At 40.5% G+C, this 20,894-nt stretch overlaps 1 protein-coding gene across 4 annotated transcripts in view; it reads left to right on the top strand.

The window, feature by feature from the left end:
• Srgap2 (SLIT-ROBO Rho GTPase activating protein 2) overlaps nucleotides 1–20,894 on the top strand; it is a 242,281-nt gene that overhangs the window by 82,460 nt on the left and 138,927 nt on the right. For all 4 annotated transcript variants that reach the window (XR_001781100.2, XR_001781103.2, NM_001081011.2 and 1 more), the window contains exon 3: nucleotides 8,205–8,397. Coding sequence is in view for 2 of the 4 variants with exons in the window: in NM_001081011.2 (NP_001074480.2) it covers nucleotides 8,205–8,397 (193 nt within the window). In the remaining 2 variants the exon portion in view is untranslated. The remainder of the gene's footprint in view (nucleotides 1–8,204; nucleotides 8,398–20,894) is intronic.

Genomic DNA, 20,894 nt, shown 5'->3' with positions numbered 1-20,894 from the left:
TCTCTTCTGACTTTTTGTGGGATTTCTTTTTAAAAATTTTAAAAGGTTAATTTTTATTTTTGTGTGTTCATCTATGAGAGTATATGCTTTATATATGTGTGTTTCTACAAAGGCCAGGAGAGAGCATCAGATTTCCTGGAAATGGAGTTACAGAACATTGTAAGCCACCGACTGTGGGTGCTGGGATCTGAACTCAAGTTCCCTGACTGGCTGGGCCATCTCTCCAGCTCTTCTTTCTTTTTAAAAGGAATAGCTATTGACTTTTGGGGGTGTTAGCAAACAATCATGACAATAAGTCTTGAAAAAAAAACAGTAAATTGTCTCAAATCTTATAAAATCTAAGCAACTCTTTGTTCACTAAGTGCATACTCTTTGGAGTCTTTTTATATGTTGGTCATTAAGGCATCAAGATTTAACAGAGAATGAAACAAATTCTGTGTGTCATCATGGGAGAGAATGAAACAAATTCTGTGTGTCATCATGGGGCTTGTGTCTAGTGAGAGGAGAGCACAATAAATACCTAGAGTTATCCATACGTATAGAAGCTAGAGTGGACAAAATTAAAATGATGTTAAGATTGGCACCTCTCAGGTGGAATGGCTGTGAAGGCTGCTTTGAGAAGATAGCCTCTGAGCAGATAACTGACTAAGGTGAAGGAGCGAGGCATGCAAAAGTTGTCAAGTGTGCTTCAAGCTAAGGGGAGCAAATGTAAAAGCTTCCCTTACTTAGCTGAGGTAGGGGTGGGCTTGCTTGTCTTATGGCCTGAGAGACCCTTGTGCCTGGGATCTGTAAGGATGAGTTCCAGAGACTGGAGCAGCTGGGCCCTGCAAGGGTTTAGAAAGCTTTCACCCTTCTTCTATGGAAGCCATCGGAGAGTGATGAGTGGAGCTGCCAGTTGTAAAATAGACTGCAGAGTAACAGGAGTGGAGAATGAGGAGTCAGGTAGGAACAGTGATTCAGAACAAAGTGATGTCACATTACACTTAGCATGTAAGTAGAGAGTGAGTGGGTGGCTAGGCTAAGAAGAGGTTGGATTCAGGATGCAATTTAAAGGCAGTCTCAGTTGACAGAATATGAAAGAGAGATGTCTCAGCAGTAACTGAAGGTTTTTTGTCTGGCAGGTAAAAGAAGTGCCATTATTGGGATAGAAACCAGGAGGGACAGTGGCCAGGGCTTGTGTCAAAAGTTACAGTTTGGGCTTAAGTTGTGGATACCTGTTAAGAGAACCAAGGAGAGATGGTAAGTTGGTTCTAGGAGGCTGGAGAGGTCTAGATATATATAGGAATGTGAATGTCACCAGGCACAGAAATCAAAACAGGAATTCCAGAAGCAGTTGTTTAGATAATTCTTGCCAATGAGGATTTCTGTGCCTTCTGAGGGAAGTAATAAGAGAAAAGCTATTAGTCACTTTCTTTGAGGGAGAATACTTGTTGTTTTCTTGTTTACTAAAAGCAGCTCGGAGTTTTTTTTTTTTTTTAAAAACATCAACTACTTATAGATAAGGACCAGTGGCTCTGGCAGAATGTGGTATTGCACATAGATTGAACATGGCGCCTGCCTCTGCTTTCACAGCGCTGTGCACGGCCCCACTTACTTGCACTATTTCACTTTCTGTAGCTTTTTGTTTATTCCCCACTGTTTTGCTAACTTTGAGGAAGAATTTTTGTCTGTGTAATCTCAGAGTACTAGGAAATAATAATAATAATTGTTTAATAATAATAAATAAATGTTTATGATGACTGTAAGGAAAAAGAAAGCCTGAGAGCTTAGCTACTCAGGTTCCAGTTCTGAATCTACAACTAAACAGTGTAATATTTCTCAGTACTCTTCCCTTCTCTGGGCTTTGCATCATACTTCTGTCCAGTAAGACTTTTTAAAAGCCCTGGAATTATTAAGTTTGTAGAAAGGCAAGTGAGCAGAGGCAAGAGCATGACTTGGCAGGGCATCTTGGCTTTGTTTCCTGGGGATCAGTTTGGTAGGAACTGATTTCTGTTGGGATCAGAAGTCTCTGTAAGCAGTAATGGGGGAGAGAACCTGATGAAAGCTTCAATTGTATTCTTATATAACACCTTCTGGAAGGTACCGTGAATCAATATTCTTGAGGTAGCTGAGGTGACATCATATGTTTGTGAAAGGACTAAAAGCAGGTGAGGTAGATTTTGTGGAAAAGACTGGCGATTAGGCCAGGTTCCCAGTGGGAAGCATGGGCTAATATTATGTTTCATGTTGGCAACAGAGCCTGTGGGAGTCTCAGCACCTGTCTCCAAGATGCCAGTGCACCGAGAAGGGAAGGATACACCTGTGTGACTTTTCTAAAGAATGTGTCTCTTTTTTTCTAATCTGCCTTTCCACTCCCATTTTCCCCTTAAATATGTGGGATTTATGACAGAATTTGAGAAGGTTCTGGAATATGGAGATGAATTTTGGAAGGCCAACGAAATGAACTCTTATTTCAGGATTAAAGCATTAGGGAACATAATTCCCATCTGAACCTTGATGAATTCACCAGGTGTTCTCTAAATCAAGGACAGTTTCCAGAGGACTGGTTCATCTGCGCTGGAAGGTGCTATCATTTAAAGGCTGCATGAGTGTCAGTGAAGCAGAGCCTTGACTATTTTTGCTAAAGGATCAGCATTGTCCAATGATATCCTTACTGAAATCCATCAGCATCTTTTCTAAGTAAGATATAAGTCTCTTGCTGACTCCCAAGACATGTGTAGTTAGTAGTGTCTCAACTGTAACCAGGAATGGACAAAGAGGCAAAAGTGCCCAGGGGAAACTCTGTTGGCTATGTCTGCTGATTCTGAGTTTGAACCTAAAATACCACTTGCTGTGGTTCAATTGGGTATCCATTGAAAATAGTTGAATAATGATGTTCTAGGCAGTGGAATTTAGTTATGACCAAGCCTGCTGCCTAGACATACTGCTTGGACAATCTGCTGTAGTAGTAATATTCAATGCAGAACTAATTTCACTCTAAAAGTGGAGAAATAGAAACCAAGAATTCTTTATGGTGTCTATTTGGAGCCATTTCCCTGTTAGTTAGTAGAAAGGAACTCAATTTCAAAAGAATACACTGTACCAGTTGGTGGAGTTAAAGACATTCAAGTGTGTGTGTGTGTGTGTGTGTATGAGAGAGAGAGAGAGAGAGAGACAGAGACAGAGACAGAGAGACAGACAGAGAGACAGGAGAGTCAGAGACAGAGAAAAACAGACAGAGAGACAGAGTCAGACAGGGAATTCACATACCATAAAATTCATTCCTTTTGGTGTCTGTGAGCCTATTTCCCTGTTAGTTGGAGAATAGTACTCAAATTCAACAGAATGCATTGCACTATTTAGTGGAGTTAGATGTGTGTGTGTGTGTGTGTGAGAGAGAGAGAGAGAGAGATAAAATTCACTTCTTTAAATTGATTCAGTATGTTTTCATATACTGACAAAATTGTGCAAAAGCAAACCAGCAAAGTTAAATTTTGATTTTATCAATGAATGAAATAGCAAAGGTTGCTCTTGAGCACATGCAACTTGCTTAAAAACTTCAGTCCTTCTTGCAAGGGAAGCTAATTTTTTTCATGTATTATTTTTAAATATGGTAGAAAAACAGTTATTTTTCTTAAGACTTACAGTGTGATTTCTTTCTGTTGTTGGCTATATTTGACTCTTAGGTTTATTGGAATTTACTTCTGTGAGTTTGTTAGATAGTAAAGAATAGCCGGGCAGTGGTGGCGCACACCTTCAATCCCAGCACTTGGGTGGCAGAGGCAGGCAGATTTCTGAGTTCGAGGATAGCCAGGACTACACAGAGAAACCCTGCCTCAAAAACAAAAACAAACAAACAAACAAAAAGTCAAAGCATATCCAAGACTTAGGTGCCCAGAGGAAACTACTTCCGGCACTCCTCCCTTTATGTAGCTAGTTCATGGTGACCTTAGTACTTGGTACTTTATAGATATCCAGGGAGCTTTCATAGCTCAGAGGCAGCTGCACTTTTAGAAAGTATAGCTTGGCTTCTCCCATATAGTCTGGAGAAAGAAGCTTAAAGGGCCCTGTCATCTCTGTGAACTACAAAGGAGACTTGTAAAGTCTTGATTTGATATGGTAGAACATGATGTGAATAGTGTGTCTTTGAGTGTGTTCACATGTGCACATGAGCACTTGAGCACACAGGGAACTTTGAGAAATTCCTTGTGCTTTTATAAATTGCCCCTTTTTCTTTCTGCCCTTATGGTCATCCAGAGTATGGAGGGGTCTCCGGCCTGGGCACATGGCCCAAGTGTGCTGACAATCAGTGCCCTATTGTTTCTTTCCCCTTATGTGCATGGACAGAGGCTGGCACAGCTGCCTTATTGAGGACCACTGTTTGTTGTAACAACAGCAGCAGTACATTCTGTCTTGGAAGACTGGACCCCAGGGTAGCGGGGGCCAGAATCTTTCTTACTGCCTTCTTCAATGTTCTGAGGATGATAACAAGGGAGAGACTTCCTTCTAGGCATGTTGTAGGGGAGAGGTACTATATCACTGACCAGTGACAGGTGGTGTCTATTAGTAGTCTCCGCTGGGTTGGGAAAGGGATATCACTTCTCCCCTTCACTTCAGGATGTGCTCACAAGGGAAGGGAAGGACTTTCTCTGAAGTTGCCATGGAGCACAGATCTAGGAGATAGAGAAGAGATCCAGTCTGTTTGTGGATTACTCAAAATATGTGATGGCTTATAAATCAGTGACCCAGCCTAAGCTCGATCTTGGGGCCCTGAATCTTACTCAGCAGGAAGATGAAGTTGAGATTCCAAAAAAATTAAAAAACTATTCACCCAGAAATACTGTCAATGAAGTGTCTGCTTCTCACTTCTTTAACAAGTCAGATAAAGGTCAAGTTAGCTTCAGCGGTGTCTTAGTTACTTTTCCTGATGCTGTGACCAAATATTTTGATAAAAGCAATTTAAAGAAAGATGGGGTTCTTTTGGCTCAAGGCAGCAGGAGCTGGAAGCAGCTGCTCACATTGTATCTGCAGGCAGAAGAAAGAGAACAGTGAATTTTGGGTTGCTTCCTCGTTTTATTTTGTTCAAGACCTTAGCCTGTGGAATGGTGGCTCGCTTAGTCAAGGAATCTCCCAACCTAACTTAACTTCATCTGGGTTATGCGTCCATCAAGCATTCGCCACCATAAGCCCTGATAGTACTGTTTGTATGGCTCTTCATATATTATTTAATAAACCTTCAGTTTTTCTCATCTGAAATACCTTAGAAACTAGTAACTTTGAGTTTTTCTAATCTGAAATATGTTAGAAGCTAGTAATGGAAATAATTAAATGAGCTGTAGTGTCCACACCCTTTATGTAATGTGTTTAGTAAATACAGACCCTTTCTGTAAGGCTCAAGAAGGAGGTGTAGGGCTGGTGAGATGGCTCAGTGGGTAAGAGCACCCGACTGCTCTTCCGAAGGTCCAGAGTTCAAATCCCGGCAACCACATGGTGGCTTACAACCATCCGTAACAAGATCTGACTCCCTCTTCTGGTATGTCTGAAGACAGCTACAGTGTACTTACATATAATAATAAATAAATCTTTAAAAAAAAAAAAAGAAGGAGGTGTAAGGATGAGATACAGCTCATGCTACACTGATTACTCATTGACAATTCAGCAAGGAATCTCATGCTGGCGAACTTCTAAGACACATTGATAAAGCTCACAGGTGGCCCCTGTGATGTATTTATCTTATGGATAGTACAATTTCAGAGCAGCCTACTTCTTGAATTACATTAGTATCATGGGACATTGTCTATAGTTCCCACAACAGTCTAGAATGTTTCTGCATTCCTGGCTGAGAGGTTATTGAAATGTAGTCTTAAGGGAGTCATAGATGGCTCACAGGGTCTTGATAGCCTCAGTATACTTCCATTTCCCTTTGTGTCTTTGTTCCTGAAAAGCTGTTTTACTCTAAGAGATGATTCTTATTTAATGGACAAGTTTTAAGTAGTATTGTTGACCCACACATGCTCTCTACCCTCAATTTTCCTACCTATTGGCAATTACTGCTAGCTTTTCATTAATATATGTACAAAGGGGGCAGATGCTTCTGGAAGTGATCATAACAAGGGTTTTTACCCATAAGAAACCCAAAAATGCCACAGGAACCATATTCCTGACATGACCTCCGTAGATCTCTTGCACATGCACACGCGTGCGCGTGCACACACAAACACACACAATCTCCTATACCCCGTTGTAATCAGACTCTAGAATACACAGAACAAGAGAGCTTTGATGAGTGATGATGTAGGCAGCTTTTCTGTGAAGCATTCTGCTTGCTCAAGACAATCCTGCAGTGCTTAGTTTCAGTTCAGGTTGGGTTACTTGAGGGCTGGCCAGCATTCGCGGTTGGCAGGGGAAAGAGATGAGGAAGAAGATTGCTTTTGGAGATTACCTAGGGTCACTTGCAAAGAGCTGGCCGTGTCTGTCGTACACTGATACCTACAGAAACAGAAGCTTTATAATAAAGAAGGTCGGGATAGATTTTGGATTTTAAGTATTCTAAGGCAAAACCCAGTGCACCTTTGTCAATCCTCGCTGCTTTAAGAAAGGAGGTTACAAAGATTTCAGCGTCATGGCCCTTATACTAAAATTTCATCTAGGGCTTAGATAAAAACTTCATACTTCTCTTTCCCCATCTGCCAGTGCTATGGGAAATGAATTAAAGCATGTGTCATAATATAGATCCTTCCTTTCAACCTCCATTGGAGGCTTGCTTGGAGGTGAGTGTGCTGGCAGAGAAAGGGGATGAAAATAATTGCTCTATTTTGATGCTAATGGGGACTGGATGTAAACTAAGCTGGACATGCACTGTGTGCCTACTCTGGGCAATGAAGCTGCCCAGTGTTGGCAGGCTGTGTGCCATGACTGCCAAGTCTCTTATCAGTAAAACATGTAGTATTGTATTCAAGGCAGATCCAGTTGCATCTGAAGCTGCCATTGCTGTGGTTCCACAGTGATAGCTTTGCTAGCCCTGTGCAGGAACTGGGTAGAATTCTGCCAAGCAGGAGTGTAACTGGACATAGTTCTACCTCTGACAAAGAGACTATGAGGCAGGTAAGGGTGGAACAAATGAGAAATAGGTGAAAAGATCTAAGGCAGCTTATCATCATCTTTATCTTCATCATCATCATCATCACTAGTTTTTGCTGCTCCTTCACCTCTAAAAATAGGCTCATTTTTTACTTTTTTTGTTTTGTTTGTTTGTTTGTTTTGTTTTTTTGTTTTTTGAGACAGGGTTTCTCTGTATAGTCCTGGCTGTCCTGGAACTCACTTTGTAGACCAGGCTGGCCTCGAACTCAGAAATCCGCCTGCCTCTGCCTCCTAAGTGCTGGGATTAAAGGCATGTGCCACCACGCCCGACTTAAAGATAGGTTCTTGAAGATTCACATTCTGTGATATCGGAAACTATGAAACCAATTGACCTCAAATGTGATTTTCTAGAAGTCATGGTGAATATTTTGTTCTTGGTTGCTGCTATTTGACCTTAGAAAGGCTTCTTTCTACCTCCATGAAAATATAATGTCCCTTACCCTGCTTCATAGTTGCTGAAAAATATTTTGAAATGATGAGGAAAAGCGTAAAAAATAAAGCTAGTCATTTGCTTAGATTTGAATCCCAGCTTACTGGGATTTAACAGTTTGTCTCTTTAAGACTCAGTATTCAGCTGGGCATGGTGGCGCACGCCTTTAATCCCAGCACTCACAGAGTGAGTTCCAGGACAGCCAGGGCTACACAGAGAAACTCTGTCTCGAAAAACCAAAAAAAAAAAAAAAAAAAAAAAGACTCAGTATTTAGTTTTTAAAATGGGGTTAACATGATTCATCTGATTTCTCATTTGGGTTCCTGGCCAGAAAAGAACCCAAATTCTGGATGGGATTAGCTCGAGTAAATTGCTTTGTAAATATTTAACACTGACTATTACTTTGTCTCTTATGCAACTTAGTCTACCTAATTGAACAGACTCTTGGTTACAAATAGTTTTCGGTGGTCCAAAAAGAGGTGTTAGAGATTTTTAGAGGTACCTCATAAAATAGGGCCAGTTTCACAGGCTATTTATTAAGGGCTTTGATACCCCAGGGTATAGGGAACAAGTGAATGGAAGGCAGGTAAGTATCTGTGTGTACAGTGCATATTTAGAGCTGTCTGTCTGACCACATTCTTCTGTTTTCTTGCAGAGATTAGGGCTCAGCTCACAGAGCAGATGAAATGCCTAGATCAGCAATGTGAGCTCCGGGTGCAGCTGTTGCAGGACCTGCAGGACTTCTTCCGCAAGAAGGCTGAGATTGAAATGGACTACTCTCGAAACCTGGAGAAGCTAGCCGAGCGCTTTCTAGCCAAGACACGAAGCACCAAGGACCAGCAATTTAAGTAGGGACTTCATAAAAATTGCTTTTAGAAACTTCGAGAGTGAGGTCTGGGGTACAAGGAAGAAGAGGGTACCACTTAGATCCAGGTTGATTCTAAAGTTGTTGAAAGTCTTCAAGAATTCTTCCTTTTCCACATTACTCTTAAGTGGCAGTTGTTTGTCTAAAGCAGATTAAAATACATGGGGGAGCCAAGCTAATGAGTTTTATACCTTTCCTGTATGTCAGCCACTGGTCGAAGAGGGGTGTGCGTGTGTGTGTGTATGTGTGTGAGTGTGTGTGTGTGTGTGTGTGTGTGTGTTTTATTACCATCTGTACATATATATGGCTAATAGTAGGTTTCATTATGATGTATATGCATGTATATACTGTATTTCAGTTATATTTACTCCTACCACTACCATACTACCATACTACCCTCTTCTGTTACCTGCCACTCCTACCAGTTCCCTTCCTCTTCCTAGCTATCCCCAAAGGGAAGATTTCTTACACATTCATGCAAATAATACCTTATTGCACATCCCTTGAACTCCTTCCTAGTGCTTTAAAATATGGCAGAGAGCAAGCATTTCCTTTCCACATGGCACTTTAATTAGGATGAGGAGGTGGGGAGTAAACAAATTACAATCAGGTAATTTGACGTTGAGGTGAGTGCTGTGAATGTGTAATGAAAGTGGTGCAAGGACTTCAAGGGGGCCATTTCTATTCCTTTGACCATTACTTTATGCTTGATGCATTCCAGCTTATTCCTGTCTTATCTTATTCAGAGTAATAATGCAGTTGTTAGCCCCCCTTTTAATTCCATCTAGATACTGTGTTCTGTGCTGGTTCCTCTGGGAATAAGATAAGCTTTGGAATACTTGGTTAACAGGGGAAAGAACTATAAACTATAGAGAAAAGGGGGCTTTAATAGAGATAGAAGAAAAGAGATATTTTCAAAAGCCGTGAAAAACAAGGTTAAGTAAGTAGAATGGGTCCCAAAGGATAATGCTTTGATAGCAAGCATAGAATTTCACATTTGACATGCTCTGTGGTAATGAACCTTTGAGGATATTATGTTGAGAGACAGACCCAAGGAAAAGTATGGGCAAAACTATGTGTGGGTGTGTGTCTGTGTGTGTATGGGGTCTGTGTGTGTTTATCTCTGTGTGTGTGTGTATGTCTGTGTCTGTGTATTGGGGGGGGTCTCTGTGTGTATCTGTGTGTGTATGTCTGTGTATGTGGGGGGTCTGTGTGTGTATGTCTGTGTATGTGGGGGGGGGGTCTGTGTGTGTGTGTGTGTGTATCTGTGTGTGTACATGTGTGTGTGTGTGTGTGTGTATGTGTGTATGTGGGGGGATCTGTGTGTGTATTTGTGTGTGTGAGTATCTGTGTGTGTGTGTGTGTATGTCTGTGTCTGTGTATGTGGGGGGATCTTTGTGTGTGTATTTGTGTGTGTGTGTCTTTGTATGTGTGTTTGTATCTTTCTGTGTCTGTGTATGCGTGTATTTAAATCCAAGAGAAGGATATTAAATTTGGGGGGTAGTGCATGTAAAATTGGATAGCATCTAAAACAGAGCAATAGGCGTGTGTTTGTGTTAGTCAGCTTCCAGTTACTGTGACCAGATAACTAAGACAAATAAACTATGAGGAGAAAAGTTTTCTTGCCTCATGGTTCCAGTGGTTCTTAGTCCATAGTTGTTTGATCCTATTTTGTGGGGTTGGTGGTGGCATGTGACAAGAGCATGTGGGGGAGGTATGTTCCTTTGTGATGGTCAAGAAGCAGAGAAAGGATGGGGCTAGCAGTCCATCACGGACAATCTCCCAGTATAGCAACTTCCTTTTCCTGGGTCCTACCTCCTAAAGAATCCGCTACTGTCTAGTAGTACCACAGCAGTAAACAAGCCTTTAACAGAGACCCTTTGGTGGATATTTTAGCCTTATATGATTGCACTATTCAGAAGTTATTTGAGAAATTAAACAAGATTGATAACTGATTAGATAAAAAGAATCTTACTGGTCAGAAGTAATCTGATGTCTCTAACTTGGATAGCAGAATAATTGTGGTGTCTTTTATAAACATGCAGGCATTGAGGAAATGGGTGTTTTAAATAGTGACTCTCTCTTTGAGCATGTTGAGTTTGAGGCATTGTAAGGATTTTATGTTCCCAAGTTGAGATGTGGTACTGCCAAGCCAAGTGGTTTTGAGTGGGAATATCTATTGAAATCTGTAGTGTAAACGATATTGTAAATGTAGACGAGAGAAGAAGAACCAAGAGCTAAATAAAAACCTAAGGTTTAGGAGACGTCCCAATGCTGGTAGGCAGTAAACATTTTTGGTAGGAGAAAGGAAAGTGCCTAAAAGAAATGAGTAAGAAAGTTAGTTCCTCCTCCCAGGCAGGAGGGAGGTGTCTCAGGGAGTTAGAAATGTTTGAAGGAGTGGTTGATTGAGTCAATTTCAGCAGTTTCTTACTAATAATCTTGGGCTCAAGGCATTCTGAGAGAAGCAGAGCAGGGGATGGCTTAGTGGTTAAGAGTACTTGCTGCTCTTGAGAGGATCCAAATTGGGTTCTTAGACCCCTATCAGGCAATCTAGAAATCTGTTGCCCTTTTCTGGCCTCTATGAGCACTGTACTCAATTACAACACACACACACACACACACACACACACACACACACACACACACACACATGAAATAAATCCTTTTTTAAAAAAGCTTGAAGACAAAAAGCTTTCTTCTCTCAGAATGGAACATCTGAATTGCTGGGTTTTATAGGTCAAAAATGGTCACATAATAGCACACTTACTTGGTATAGTGTACTAGAAGAGGTGTTGGCTGAGTTGTATGGACAAATGCACTTAATAAGAATAAGATGCTAACCCCAGTGAGCATCTGAAGAATCCACAGAAGTGGCTAACTTCTGTCTTGTCTCACTAATGTGCTGATGGGGCCTCTACTTCTCACTTTAACATTGCGGATGGAATCTTCATTTTCCCATCTCCCCCTCATTTCTGTGTGCTCAGATGTTTGTGTACTACAGGCATTGCTGCAGACAGCTGTGCTCCTGCAACTGTGCTGCCAGTTTGTAGGTAGCATGAAAAAAAAATAATGGCCTTCTCATTTCTGATCTGTTCTTGCTTGCTTGTTTGCCTACTTTTTTCTTTCTTTCTTTTGATGCAGAAAAGACATTTTAGCCATGACTAGTTTGGTTAAGATAGATGTGGCTGCTATAGTAGACTTTATGTAGTGTTAGCTTATGCAAGACAGGTGCAGATTTTTCTATACATAACATTCTTTTAACCAGTCAGGACAGCGTCAGGCTCCTTATCTCACCCCTAGAGTGTCGTTTATTGCTATATATCCCAAAGTAGCTCATTGTCACGATGTCAAATTTCCCCCATTGGGAAAAGCAACAGGGCAAGAGGGAAACATGTCTTTATTCTTTAAAGGTATAGTCTGGAAGCAGCACATACATGCCTTAACTCATCCAGCCAAACACTACAGTCACATGGTTATCTACACTGTTGGGGGGGGCAGGGTAGACAATATATTTATTAATTTGGGTGACCTAGAAAGAGGAGTTTCTATCACTATAGAAGGGGAAAATGTCTGTCACATTGAGGGACAGTGTTTATAACATTGCCTAAGTTTCATGGTGTGTGGAAGGACAAGTGTGTGAAAGAACAATGCCCCCCATCATACATAGTACACATAAAAGAGTAATTTGTTCTGGTTGAGGCCAAGGAAAAGAGACTTTCAGAAGTTCAGTGGTTAGGAATGGAAAAGTAAGACTGCCAAGGCTGTGTATCTTTCCTAAATATTTAATATAATTGACACAATGGAAGAAATTGGAGAATGAAGCATTTTAGATAGAGAATAGTGTTACCATCAGCCCTGAGGTAAGAAAACCATGGCTGATGGATAACTTATTTGCTTTTCTGAACTATATGAACTATAATATTGAGTAAATCTGGAAAAGGTAAGCCAGATTATAGAGGTTTGTAAATACTAGCCTATAGAGTTAGGGCTTTGTTTTGTAAGTATAGAGGAACCACTGACAATTTCTGAGCAAGGAACTGAATTATGTCCATGCTTTAGCAAGGACCTAGATGATTATGGCTGGGGAGATGTCTCAGTGGTTATGGGCGCTGGCTGCTTTTTCAGAGGACCCAGATTCAATTCCCAGCACCCACATGGCAGCTCACAACTGTCTATAACACCCTATCCAAGGGATTTGACACCCTCATACACACACCACACACAAACATGCAGGCAAAAACAGCAATGCAGAGAAAATAAAAATAAATAAATCACTTTAAAAGGAAAGAAACAAAGAACCTAGATGAAAGGACATAGAAGGGATATAGGGTAGTCCATTGGTGACAGTAGTAATATGAGCCAAATGAAAGTCATGCCCTTGGGAATAGAAAGATTGAGCTGAATGTAAAGGCAAGAATCACCTGAGTCAAACAAGCTGGGGCAGAGAAAGCACTTTTTGGTTTTCTAAACTTTGGAGTAGGAAGTATACTGTATCTTCATTCAGCCAGCAAACTGTAGCCTCAATTTTGCTGACTCTATGACTGGTCCCAGAATAGCTCATTCTCAGCAGGCACTTGTCACTTCCCCCAGAGCTGTAGCAGCTGTTGGCCCAGTAATGCCATGAATTTGTCTGCCTGTGCTGCCAGGAGAACAGCTGCCAGCAGCAGCTCAGATAGATCCCGCTCTGGGATGTGGAGTTTATTCAACTTCGGATGGAGCAGGTTGGCCAGAGCTGAAGACAGTACACATGGATTCATCCCACCCTTTTCCAGGCCAGTCTCTTACTCTGGCTCCATCTCAGCCATTCATCCTGGGTTAGGATGGTTATTTTTGTTATAGTTTTAAGTAGCTGCGTTTAGGGGCAAATGTTGCTGAACTCCGTATTTTCATTTTCTTTTGGAAAAAAATGTTTCCTCTGGAAGTCATTACGCTGTCACCCTGTGACTGTGCTTTCTGCTCTTTGTCCATGTTCACCTTTTGTCCTTCCCCACATGGCTCAGTGAAGATAGCCTCATTACAGCCCTTACAGCATGACTCATGTAAAATCTGACCTGATGGTCCCATCCCTCTGCCCCAGACAGTGAAAGAAGCTGTAGACAACTATACTGATTATTCCATTCTACCTTCTGCTAAGTAATGTGGCCTCCCTGTCCACTGATTGTTACAGCCTTGTTTGATTAAAAGTGGAGATAAAATCTTATGTGACAGTAGGAAGCCTTCTTATGGAAGATGTTTTGGCATTTTCTTTGGCTCTTTGAAGAGCATAAATGTATTCCTATTTGTTGTTGAGCCTTTGATTGTCTCTTTAAGTGGAATTTGTGTTAATATTGCCCCACAGGATTCTGAAGGATTCTAATTAATAATGTGCTGGCTTTTCTTTTCTTCTTTTCTTTCAACAAGCTTGCTGTAAATTACTTTTCAGCTCATTTGGTTTTGATCTCCTGCTTTTAATAACTAATGTCTTTGTTTTAATTTGAAGTAGTTTCTCTCCCCCACCCCTACCCCATGTGGAGCTTTAGAGAAACACCATGCTTGGCTATCCTGCTGTGCTTCTTACACAGACCTTATGCTATTTTGTAGCCTGTTGTCAATATTTTCTTATCTTTTCCTTCTCCTTAATAAATATTTGTTGGACGTTTTAAAATTATATTCTAGACTCTTAGAGAAGGATGTCCAAAGAAATTAAAGGGACCTTAACTTAGGACTACCCCCCTCAAAAAAAAACCATAAAAAATAAAAAAATATTTTATTTTTGGTAACATTAAGTTAGCAGTACATGAAGGTTGGGCACAGGCAAAGTAACTCTGCCTACCTGATTTCTGTGAGTTGTTACTCTTGGGAAGGTCGCAGGAGAGCCTGGCCTTGGGATCTCATGAACTAGTAGAGGCTAGAGCACTGGTTGTTCTTCCAGAGGTCCCAGCTTCAGTTCCTACCACCCATATGATAGCTCACCACCTCTGTGATTCCTGTTCCATAGGATCTGATGCCCTCTATTGACCTCTAGGGCATCAGGCACACACATAATATATACATGTAGGCAAAGTACTCAAACACACAAAAAATATAAAGTAATAGAATTTTTTAGATATTCAACTCTCAGTACTCCCTTCAGTAAAAGAATAAGTACACAATTAAAATTCTTGTAGAGTCCATGTTCTTGGTCTTAGGCCTAGCCTATGTATGTGCAGGTTGCTGCAGGTACTTCCCTTTTTTCTGCTAGTGGAATCTTCCTTCAAAATCAAGTTCAAAGCTATTTGCCACCCTCACAAGATGACATTGGGTTGAAAAGCAGAGTCTGCTGACCATAGAGAACATTACAGCTCTGGTTGCAAGTGAGAGAAAAGTGGAGAACCAGAGAAAACCGATTCTCCTTGAGTATGGGACCACCTAAGAGGGCAGCAGTAGGAAAGATAAAGTTGCTAGAAGGAGCACTTCCTGACTTCCTGGGACTTGCACATCATTCACTCATCTTGGACATATTTGGCAATTGTTTGTTTCCCCCCAGGAAAGTTTTGCCCAGATGTAGCAGCATCTGGTGTTAAGCATGGGTTGGCTTCCCTTCCCTGTGGCTCAAGTTACTTTTTTATTGAGAAATTAACAGGAAATTCCTTGGTATGTTTTCCACTAGCCCATTCCATATAGAACTTTAGGTGACGGTTGGTCCTTTTTAAAAGATGGTGTTAACATCTGGCAAGAGAAGAAGAGACTGCAGAGTGCTCAGTCCTAAGTGAAGCATATATTCTGCACTCCCTCCTTCTGAAGCTCAGGGAGCACTGCAGAAGAGGAGTGGAGAGAATGTGAGAGCCAGTGGATGACTACAAGAAAACAGCATCTCCTAGACACAGGGCAGCTGCACATCTGAACTCACTGTAGTTGTGACAATATACACAAGACCTGTGCAGACCAAATTAGACCAAACCCCAACATGGAGATGGGAGTTGGACACAAAATCCCTCCCTTTGCCATGAAGCTATTGGCAGTTGTTAGCTGCTGGGAGAGGGAGAGACAGTGTTCTCTGAGTGTAGCTCCTATTAAATTAACCATACTCTAGTGAGGACTACTACATCCAAGAATATTTGGGCAGCACAGCACAAATTGTCTTGATTTTTTTTTTTTTTAATGATGCCAAGTTGGGTGGATAAGAACAGGAATAGAATAGATCTGGGAAGAGTTGAAAGGTGTATGAAGCTCATATGGAACTCCCAAAGAACTAATGAAAAATGAAAGGTGTTGGGAAGGCTCCTTACACAAGGACAGAGGAGAATGGGAGTCATCAGAAGATAACTTGAGTGTAGGCAAGACAGGTTGGTTGACCACTGTTTGGAACTGAAAAACAATTTTGGTGCAAGCTTTTCAGGAAGCTTTGCAATTTAGTAGAAAAACAAAACAAAAAAAAAAGCCCCCTGAGCTTTGAACCAGGTAAATTTGAGTCTAAACTTGATCTCTACTGCTTATAGCAATGTGATTTTGAACTAGTCATTAAATCCCTTTTAGCCTCAGTTTCCACATCTCTGAAGTGTGGACTAATACCTTGAAAAGTTGTTCTTATGATTGGATATAGTATGGGAAGTACTAGGCTAGCATCTGCACTAAGTAGATATTCAGTAGAAATTAGCTGATAGAATTACCACTATCACAGAAGAGTGTAGCAATAAACTGTTGGGTTTTCTGCAAAGAGCAGTGAGACCTGACTAGGTAGATGATCTGTTCTGTTCTGCCTCCTGCAGTGCTTTCCATGGAGACCAGCAGGCCACTGGCCATAATGAATTAGCTATGCTGGAAGCAGAATATGGTTACTGGTTTCCAGATCTCAGGAAGCTTCCACACTTGTACTTAAATGGTGTTATTTCATCCTCCTGGGACAGAGAATGATAGAGGGCAGGTCAACAGCGAAACATGCTTTTATGAGCATTTGGGAGGATGCTGGACTTCCAAGAGCTTCCTATGCTTCCTAGGATCTGACACTAAAGGGTCAGCAGACCACACTTCAAGCTTTTAATTCCCCAGGCAGTAGCATGCCCTTTGACAGCAGTACAGGGGGTCAGGGAAATTACAGTCGTCTCTCCTCCTATAAGTATTTCAATAAACCTAGGGAGCAGTATGTAGCTCCATCTCTGGATCTTTTAATTCTTAAGAACTCACAGCCTCACAGCCAATTAGATGCATTGTCTTTGACCCAGTTCTCTTTTAAAGACAAAAGCCATGCTTTGGGATTGGGAGCTGATTGTGAGGTGGGAAGGCTACCAAGATAAGAAGAAAAGACAGCTTCTGCTATACAGACTTTATTTATTTATTTATTTTATTGTTGATTGGGGAAAGCCAGACAGGCTATAAGAGAATAATAGCACATATCCACACAGGCACATGAATCTAAAAATAGAATCCTATTTAAAGCAGGTACCAATAGTTCCTGAGAAGGGAGGAAAAGTGGAATATTCAGGAAAGGACTCGTGCTTGGTTCAGTCACAGAAAGGTAGAAGATAACACAATTATGTTCTCAATTAAATTTGGTCCCATGTTAACTGAAGTAAAGACTTTAATATCTATGTCCTGTGCTGTGATGAAGTATCATACTGTGAGGAGATACAGAATCATGAGGGAATGGCTCAGTATTAATGAAAGATTTAAGGAGGTTGAGAAAAAAAAAGAGTTCGGATTTTTCATTGCAACAAGATAATTTTATTCTGTTAGCTTCTGTTTCTTCTACTTAACTGACCCTCTGCCCCTTGGGTCTGACGTTCTGAAAGGATCAATGAACAGGTTTGCATCTTAACATTTTTGGCACATGGTTAAGGACTCAGGATCAGAATGAAGCAAACAAACTAGGATTGTGTTCAGTGGCAGGGTGCTGGGCTGTATTAACCTAGTTGTGCTTAAGCGATTGGAACAGGGCATCCTTGCATGAAATTCAGACATCCCTCCCTGGCAGCCTCTGGTGTCAAAGTAGAGGTTGTAGAACAAGTCTGGCAGCTCTCAGTCTGAACCTTTGTAAACAACAGATGTTCCTAACTAAGTTCTAGGGGTGGAGGTTGAGGTTTCTGTTGATGCTTGAAATTCTTTGAATTTATAGGCAGCGTCTTGGGGATTCAGCAAAAGGAGGAAGTTGTAAGGGACTGATTTTGCAATGTACAGGTGGAAATGCCTCTGACAGATTTCCTTGGAACATAAAGCACTATTGAATGGACTCTGAATAGAGAGCGAGGTACCCAGGGAAGCAGGCATAGTTAGGAAAGGCTGAGCTTCAAAGGCGTATTGATTTCCTGCCTTCCTCCCCTTCAAGCTTGCTCATTTGTACACATGTGACTTTGTTAGCCCCTTCCTTGTATGGATAGAAATGTGTGCCCTTCCTACTACAACATTTTCTGACAGCTGCACAGCATAGACTTTCATTAGTACCTTCAAAGGCGTTTGGATCTTTCAGTGTAGAGATTTCTGGGTTATGGGCTTTTCTGGGCTTTTTTTTTTTTTTTTTTTTTTTTTTTTTTGAGGTCAGCATCTCACTTTTGAACCCATGGTCCTCCCTCAGCCGCTTGAGTACTGGGATTGCAGGCATGCACCACCACATGACACTTTTCTTGGATTCTGAGCTTATTTTTTGCACTTTCTTGGTGCTGCTTTTGCGAGATTCCCATTACATCATTAATCACCTTCAGTTATAGATAGTGAGACTTAACAGCAATTTCAGTTCTGCCCCTCTATCTTTGTCCTCCCTTCCTTTTTGTGGCACTAGGGCTGTAACCTACAGCCACACATCTGCACACAGCTAAGCAGGTGTTCTGCCTCATTTCCAAACCTGAGGGCTGGCTCTTCTTTATCCCTATCACCCAAACTCCAAGTACATGGTACTAAGCAAAATGAATGCTTAGAAACTTTATACTTCACAATGCAGTCAGGAAAATCTATGTCTGTAGTGTAATACAAACTTAAAATATGCTTAGAAAGGTTCTCACCTTTAATCAAATGAAGAAAAGACAATATATCAGGTTTGGACAAATGTTTGTGCCACTCTAGTTAGCCAGAAACAACTGTTTTTATAATCTTTGGTTAAAACCATTTGTTGTTTGGGGACTATTAACAATACTCTTACATTGTTAATAATTCTGGAAAGCAGGTCACTGGCTGTTTTGTCCAGAAGTTTAGGAAATAAATAGTATTTCCTAGTTGGCTTAATTTTTTAAGCAAACATTAATGAACACTTACTACTTGCTAGGGATCTGCTAGGAATGAAATATAACCAGAAGATTAAGCTGACACTTTAACTAGTGGAGGTTACTGATTAATATGAAATAGTGTAAGTATGTGTGTATACAGTTTCTGATTAATATGAAATAGTGTAAGTATGTGTGTATACAGTTTTGTGTTCTGATAAGGCATGGAGTTCAAGATGAGGAACCCGAACTGTTGAGGGATGCTTTTAGACACTCGAATAAACACTTGGCTTCATTTCATCATCAAAAGTGAATAATTTTGCACAGGTTCTGCCCAGGCTTTAGAGTCATAGAGAGGACTGACCTCCCCTTTTTGCAGGAGGCTCATAGTGCTGTGGGGGAGATAGGCTTATATGAAAAAGCAAAGTAACATACTTACTGCCAAAGGAGAGGTGAGGACAATGGCTTCACTTTCTGCCAGAATGGAATCCTTGATCATTTTTTTATTTTGACATATTTTATAATTATAAAAAATGTAAGAATAATTCAAAAATATCATATACCAGTTTACCCATATTGAAAGTAAGATTAATATAGCACACATTTGTTTAATATACTCCTCTTACTTTTCATGTGCAATTTTCAGTGTTTGTGTTCCTGAGACGCTTCAGAGTAAGTTTGCAGACATGGTACTCTTTTATCCCTACATACTTCAGTGGGTGTCTGTTAAAAAGGTCATTGTTTTCTAACATGATCACAGTGTACTTGTCAAAATCAGATCATGAAGATCACCATGATAATACCTAATCAGTGGCCATCCAGATTTTACCAATTATTTGAAAAGGAAAGTTCAAATTGTGTAGATCTTAAGTTGGCTTGTCTCTGAATGTCTTTTAATGTAGAATAGATCTTGAGCCTCTGTATTTTATTACACTGACTCTTTTTTTGAACATTTGACCCAAAAATTACTACTTAATTTGCTATTTCTAGAATGAATTATTTTTGTTTGTTTTTGTTGTTGTTGCTGTTGTTTTGAAACAGGGTTTCTCTGTATGATGATGGCTGCCCTGGATCAGGCTGGCATCAAACTCTGAGATTCACCTGCCTCTCTGCCAGTACCTCTGCCTCCTGAGTGCTCAGACTAAAGGCAAGCATTACCACCACCCTTAATATTCTATTTCTGATCTTCTGATGATCCCATCTGTGATTTGATTCAGGTAACACATGTTGGTAGGAGTACACCATAGAGGTTGCTGTCATGGTTTTCTCAGTGTGCCATGTCACTTGCTGGTGATGTACTCTGTTACTTGTCCGTTAAAGTGGTATCTTTCAGGTTTCTCTGTTTTTGATATAATTCGTAAAGCTACTCTGTCTGTGCTTTATAATTGAAAGGCATGTGGAGACATACTTTTCATCTGTGTATAAATACTAGTAGTTTTGGTACTCCAGACTACTAATATTTGGAGGATGATCACCAAAAAATCATTTTCCCAATTCCTCTAATTCTGTTTATGTTTTCCAGGTGGGATTTTGTAGAAGCAGTGATTTCTCACCTTTTTTTTTTTTTTTTGGTCTTGTTTATGTCAATGTGAACTGGTAGATATCTATTTTCTTTAATAGTTTATGATCCCTGAATATTTTTATTTACTTTCATGTTCATGGTGTCCTATACTTGATTGCTGGATCTTGTGGCCTTATGAAATCTCTCCTATCCTTTTGTTGAGTACTTTCATACTGTGTGGCATAAGATGGTCCAGGCTCAGACTGAATTTTCCTTGTTTCTATTCTAGAAAGCCGTTTCTTTAGAGAGTCCCAGTTGCATTTAGTAAGGAATTAAGTCTAGAAACAACAGTTGCTTATGCGTGCTATTTTTTACTGGAGTTTTTAACTATGTAGAGTCACTGTCAGCAAAGGTAGTAGTAGACAGATGTAAGGCCAGAAACCAATTACTTTTTCTTCTCCATTTATATTTAGATTCTCTTCTACTTATGGTAGGACTGCATTCTGATAAATTCATGAAAAGCTGGAAATGTAAGCTGAAAGTGCATTTAATACGCTTAGTAAGCTCCATAACTTAGCGATGTAATACACTCTAGAGTATTATTTACACTTGTGATCACATGTTGGCCACTGACCAGAATCACCAAAGACAGTCATACTGGTTATACCTAACCAGGAAGAGATTTAAAATTCAAATTTCAAATATAGTTTCTACTGAATGCATATTGCTTTGACACCATTATGAAGTAAAAAGAAATTAAGCTCAACCATCATTAACCCAGACCTATATAAAAGCCTGTGAGTTTGCATCAATCATCAGTTCTGTTTTACT

Source organism: Mus musculus, chromosome 1 (genome assembly GCF_000001635.26).
Source record: "Mus musculus strain C57BL/6J chromosome 1, GRCm38.p6 C57BL/6J".
Classification (NCBI taxonomy): Eukaryota; Metazoa; Chordata; class Mammalia; order Rodentia; family Muridae; genus Mus; species Mus musculus.
This window is presented reverse-complemented; position numbering and strand designations above follow the sequence as displayed.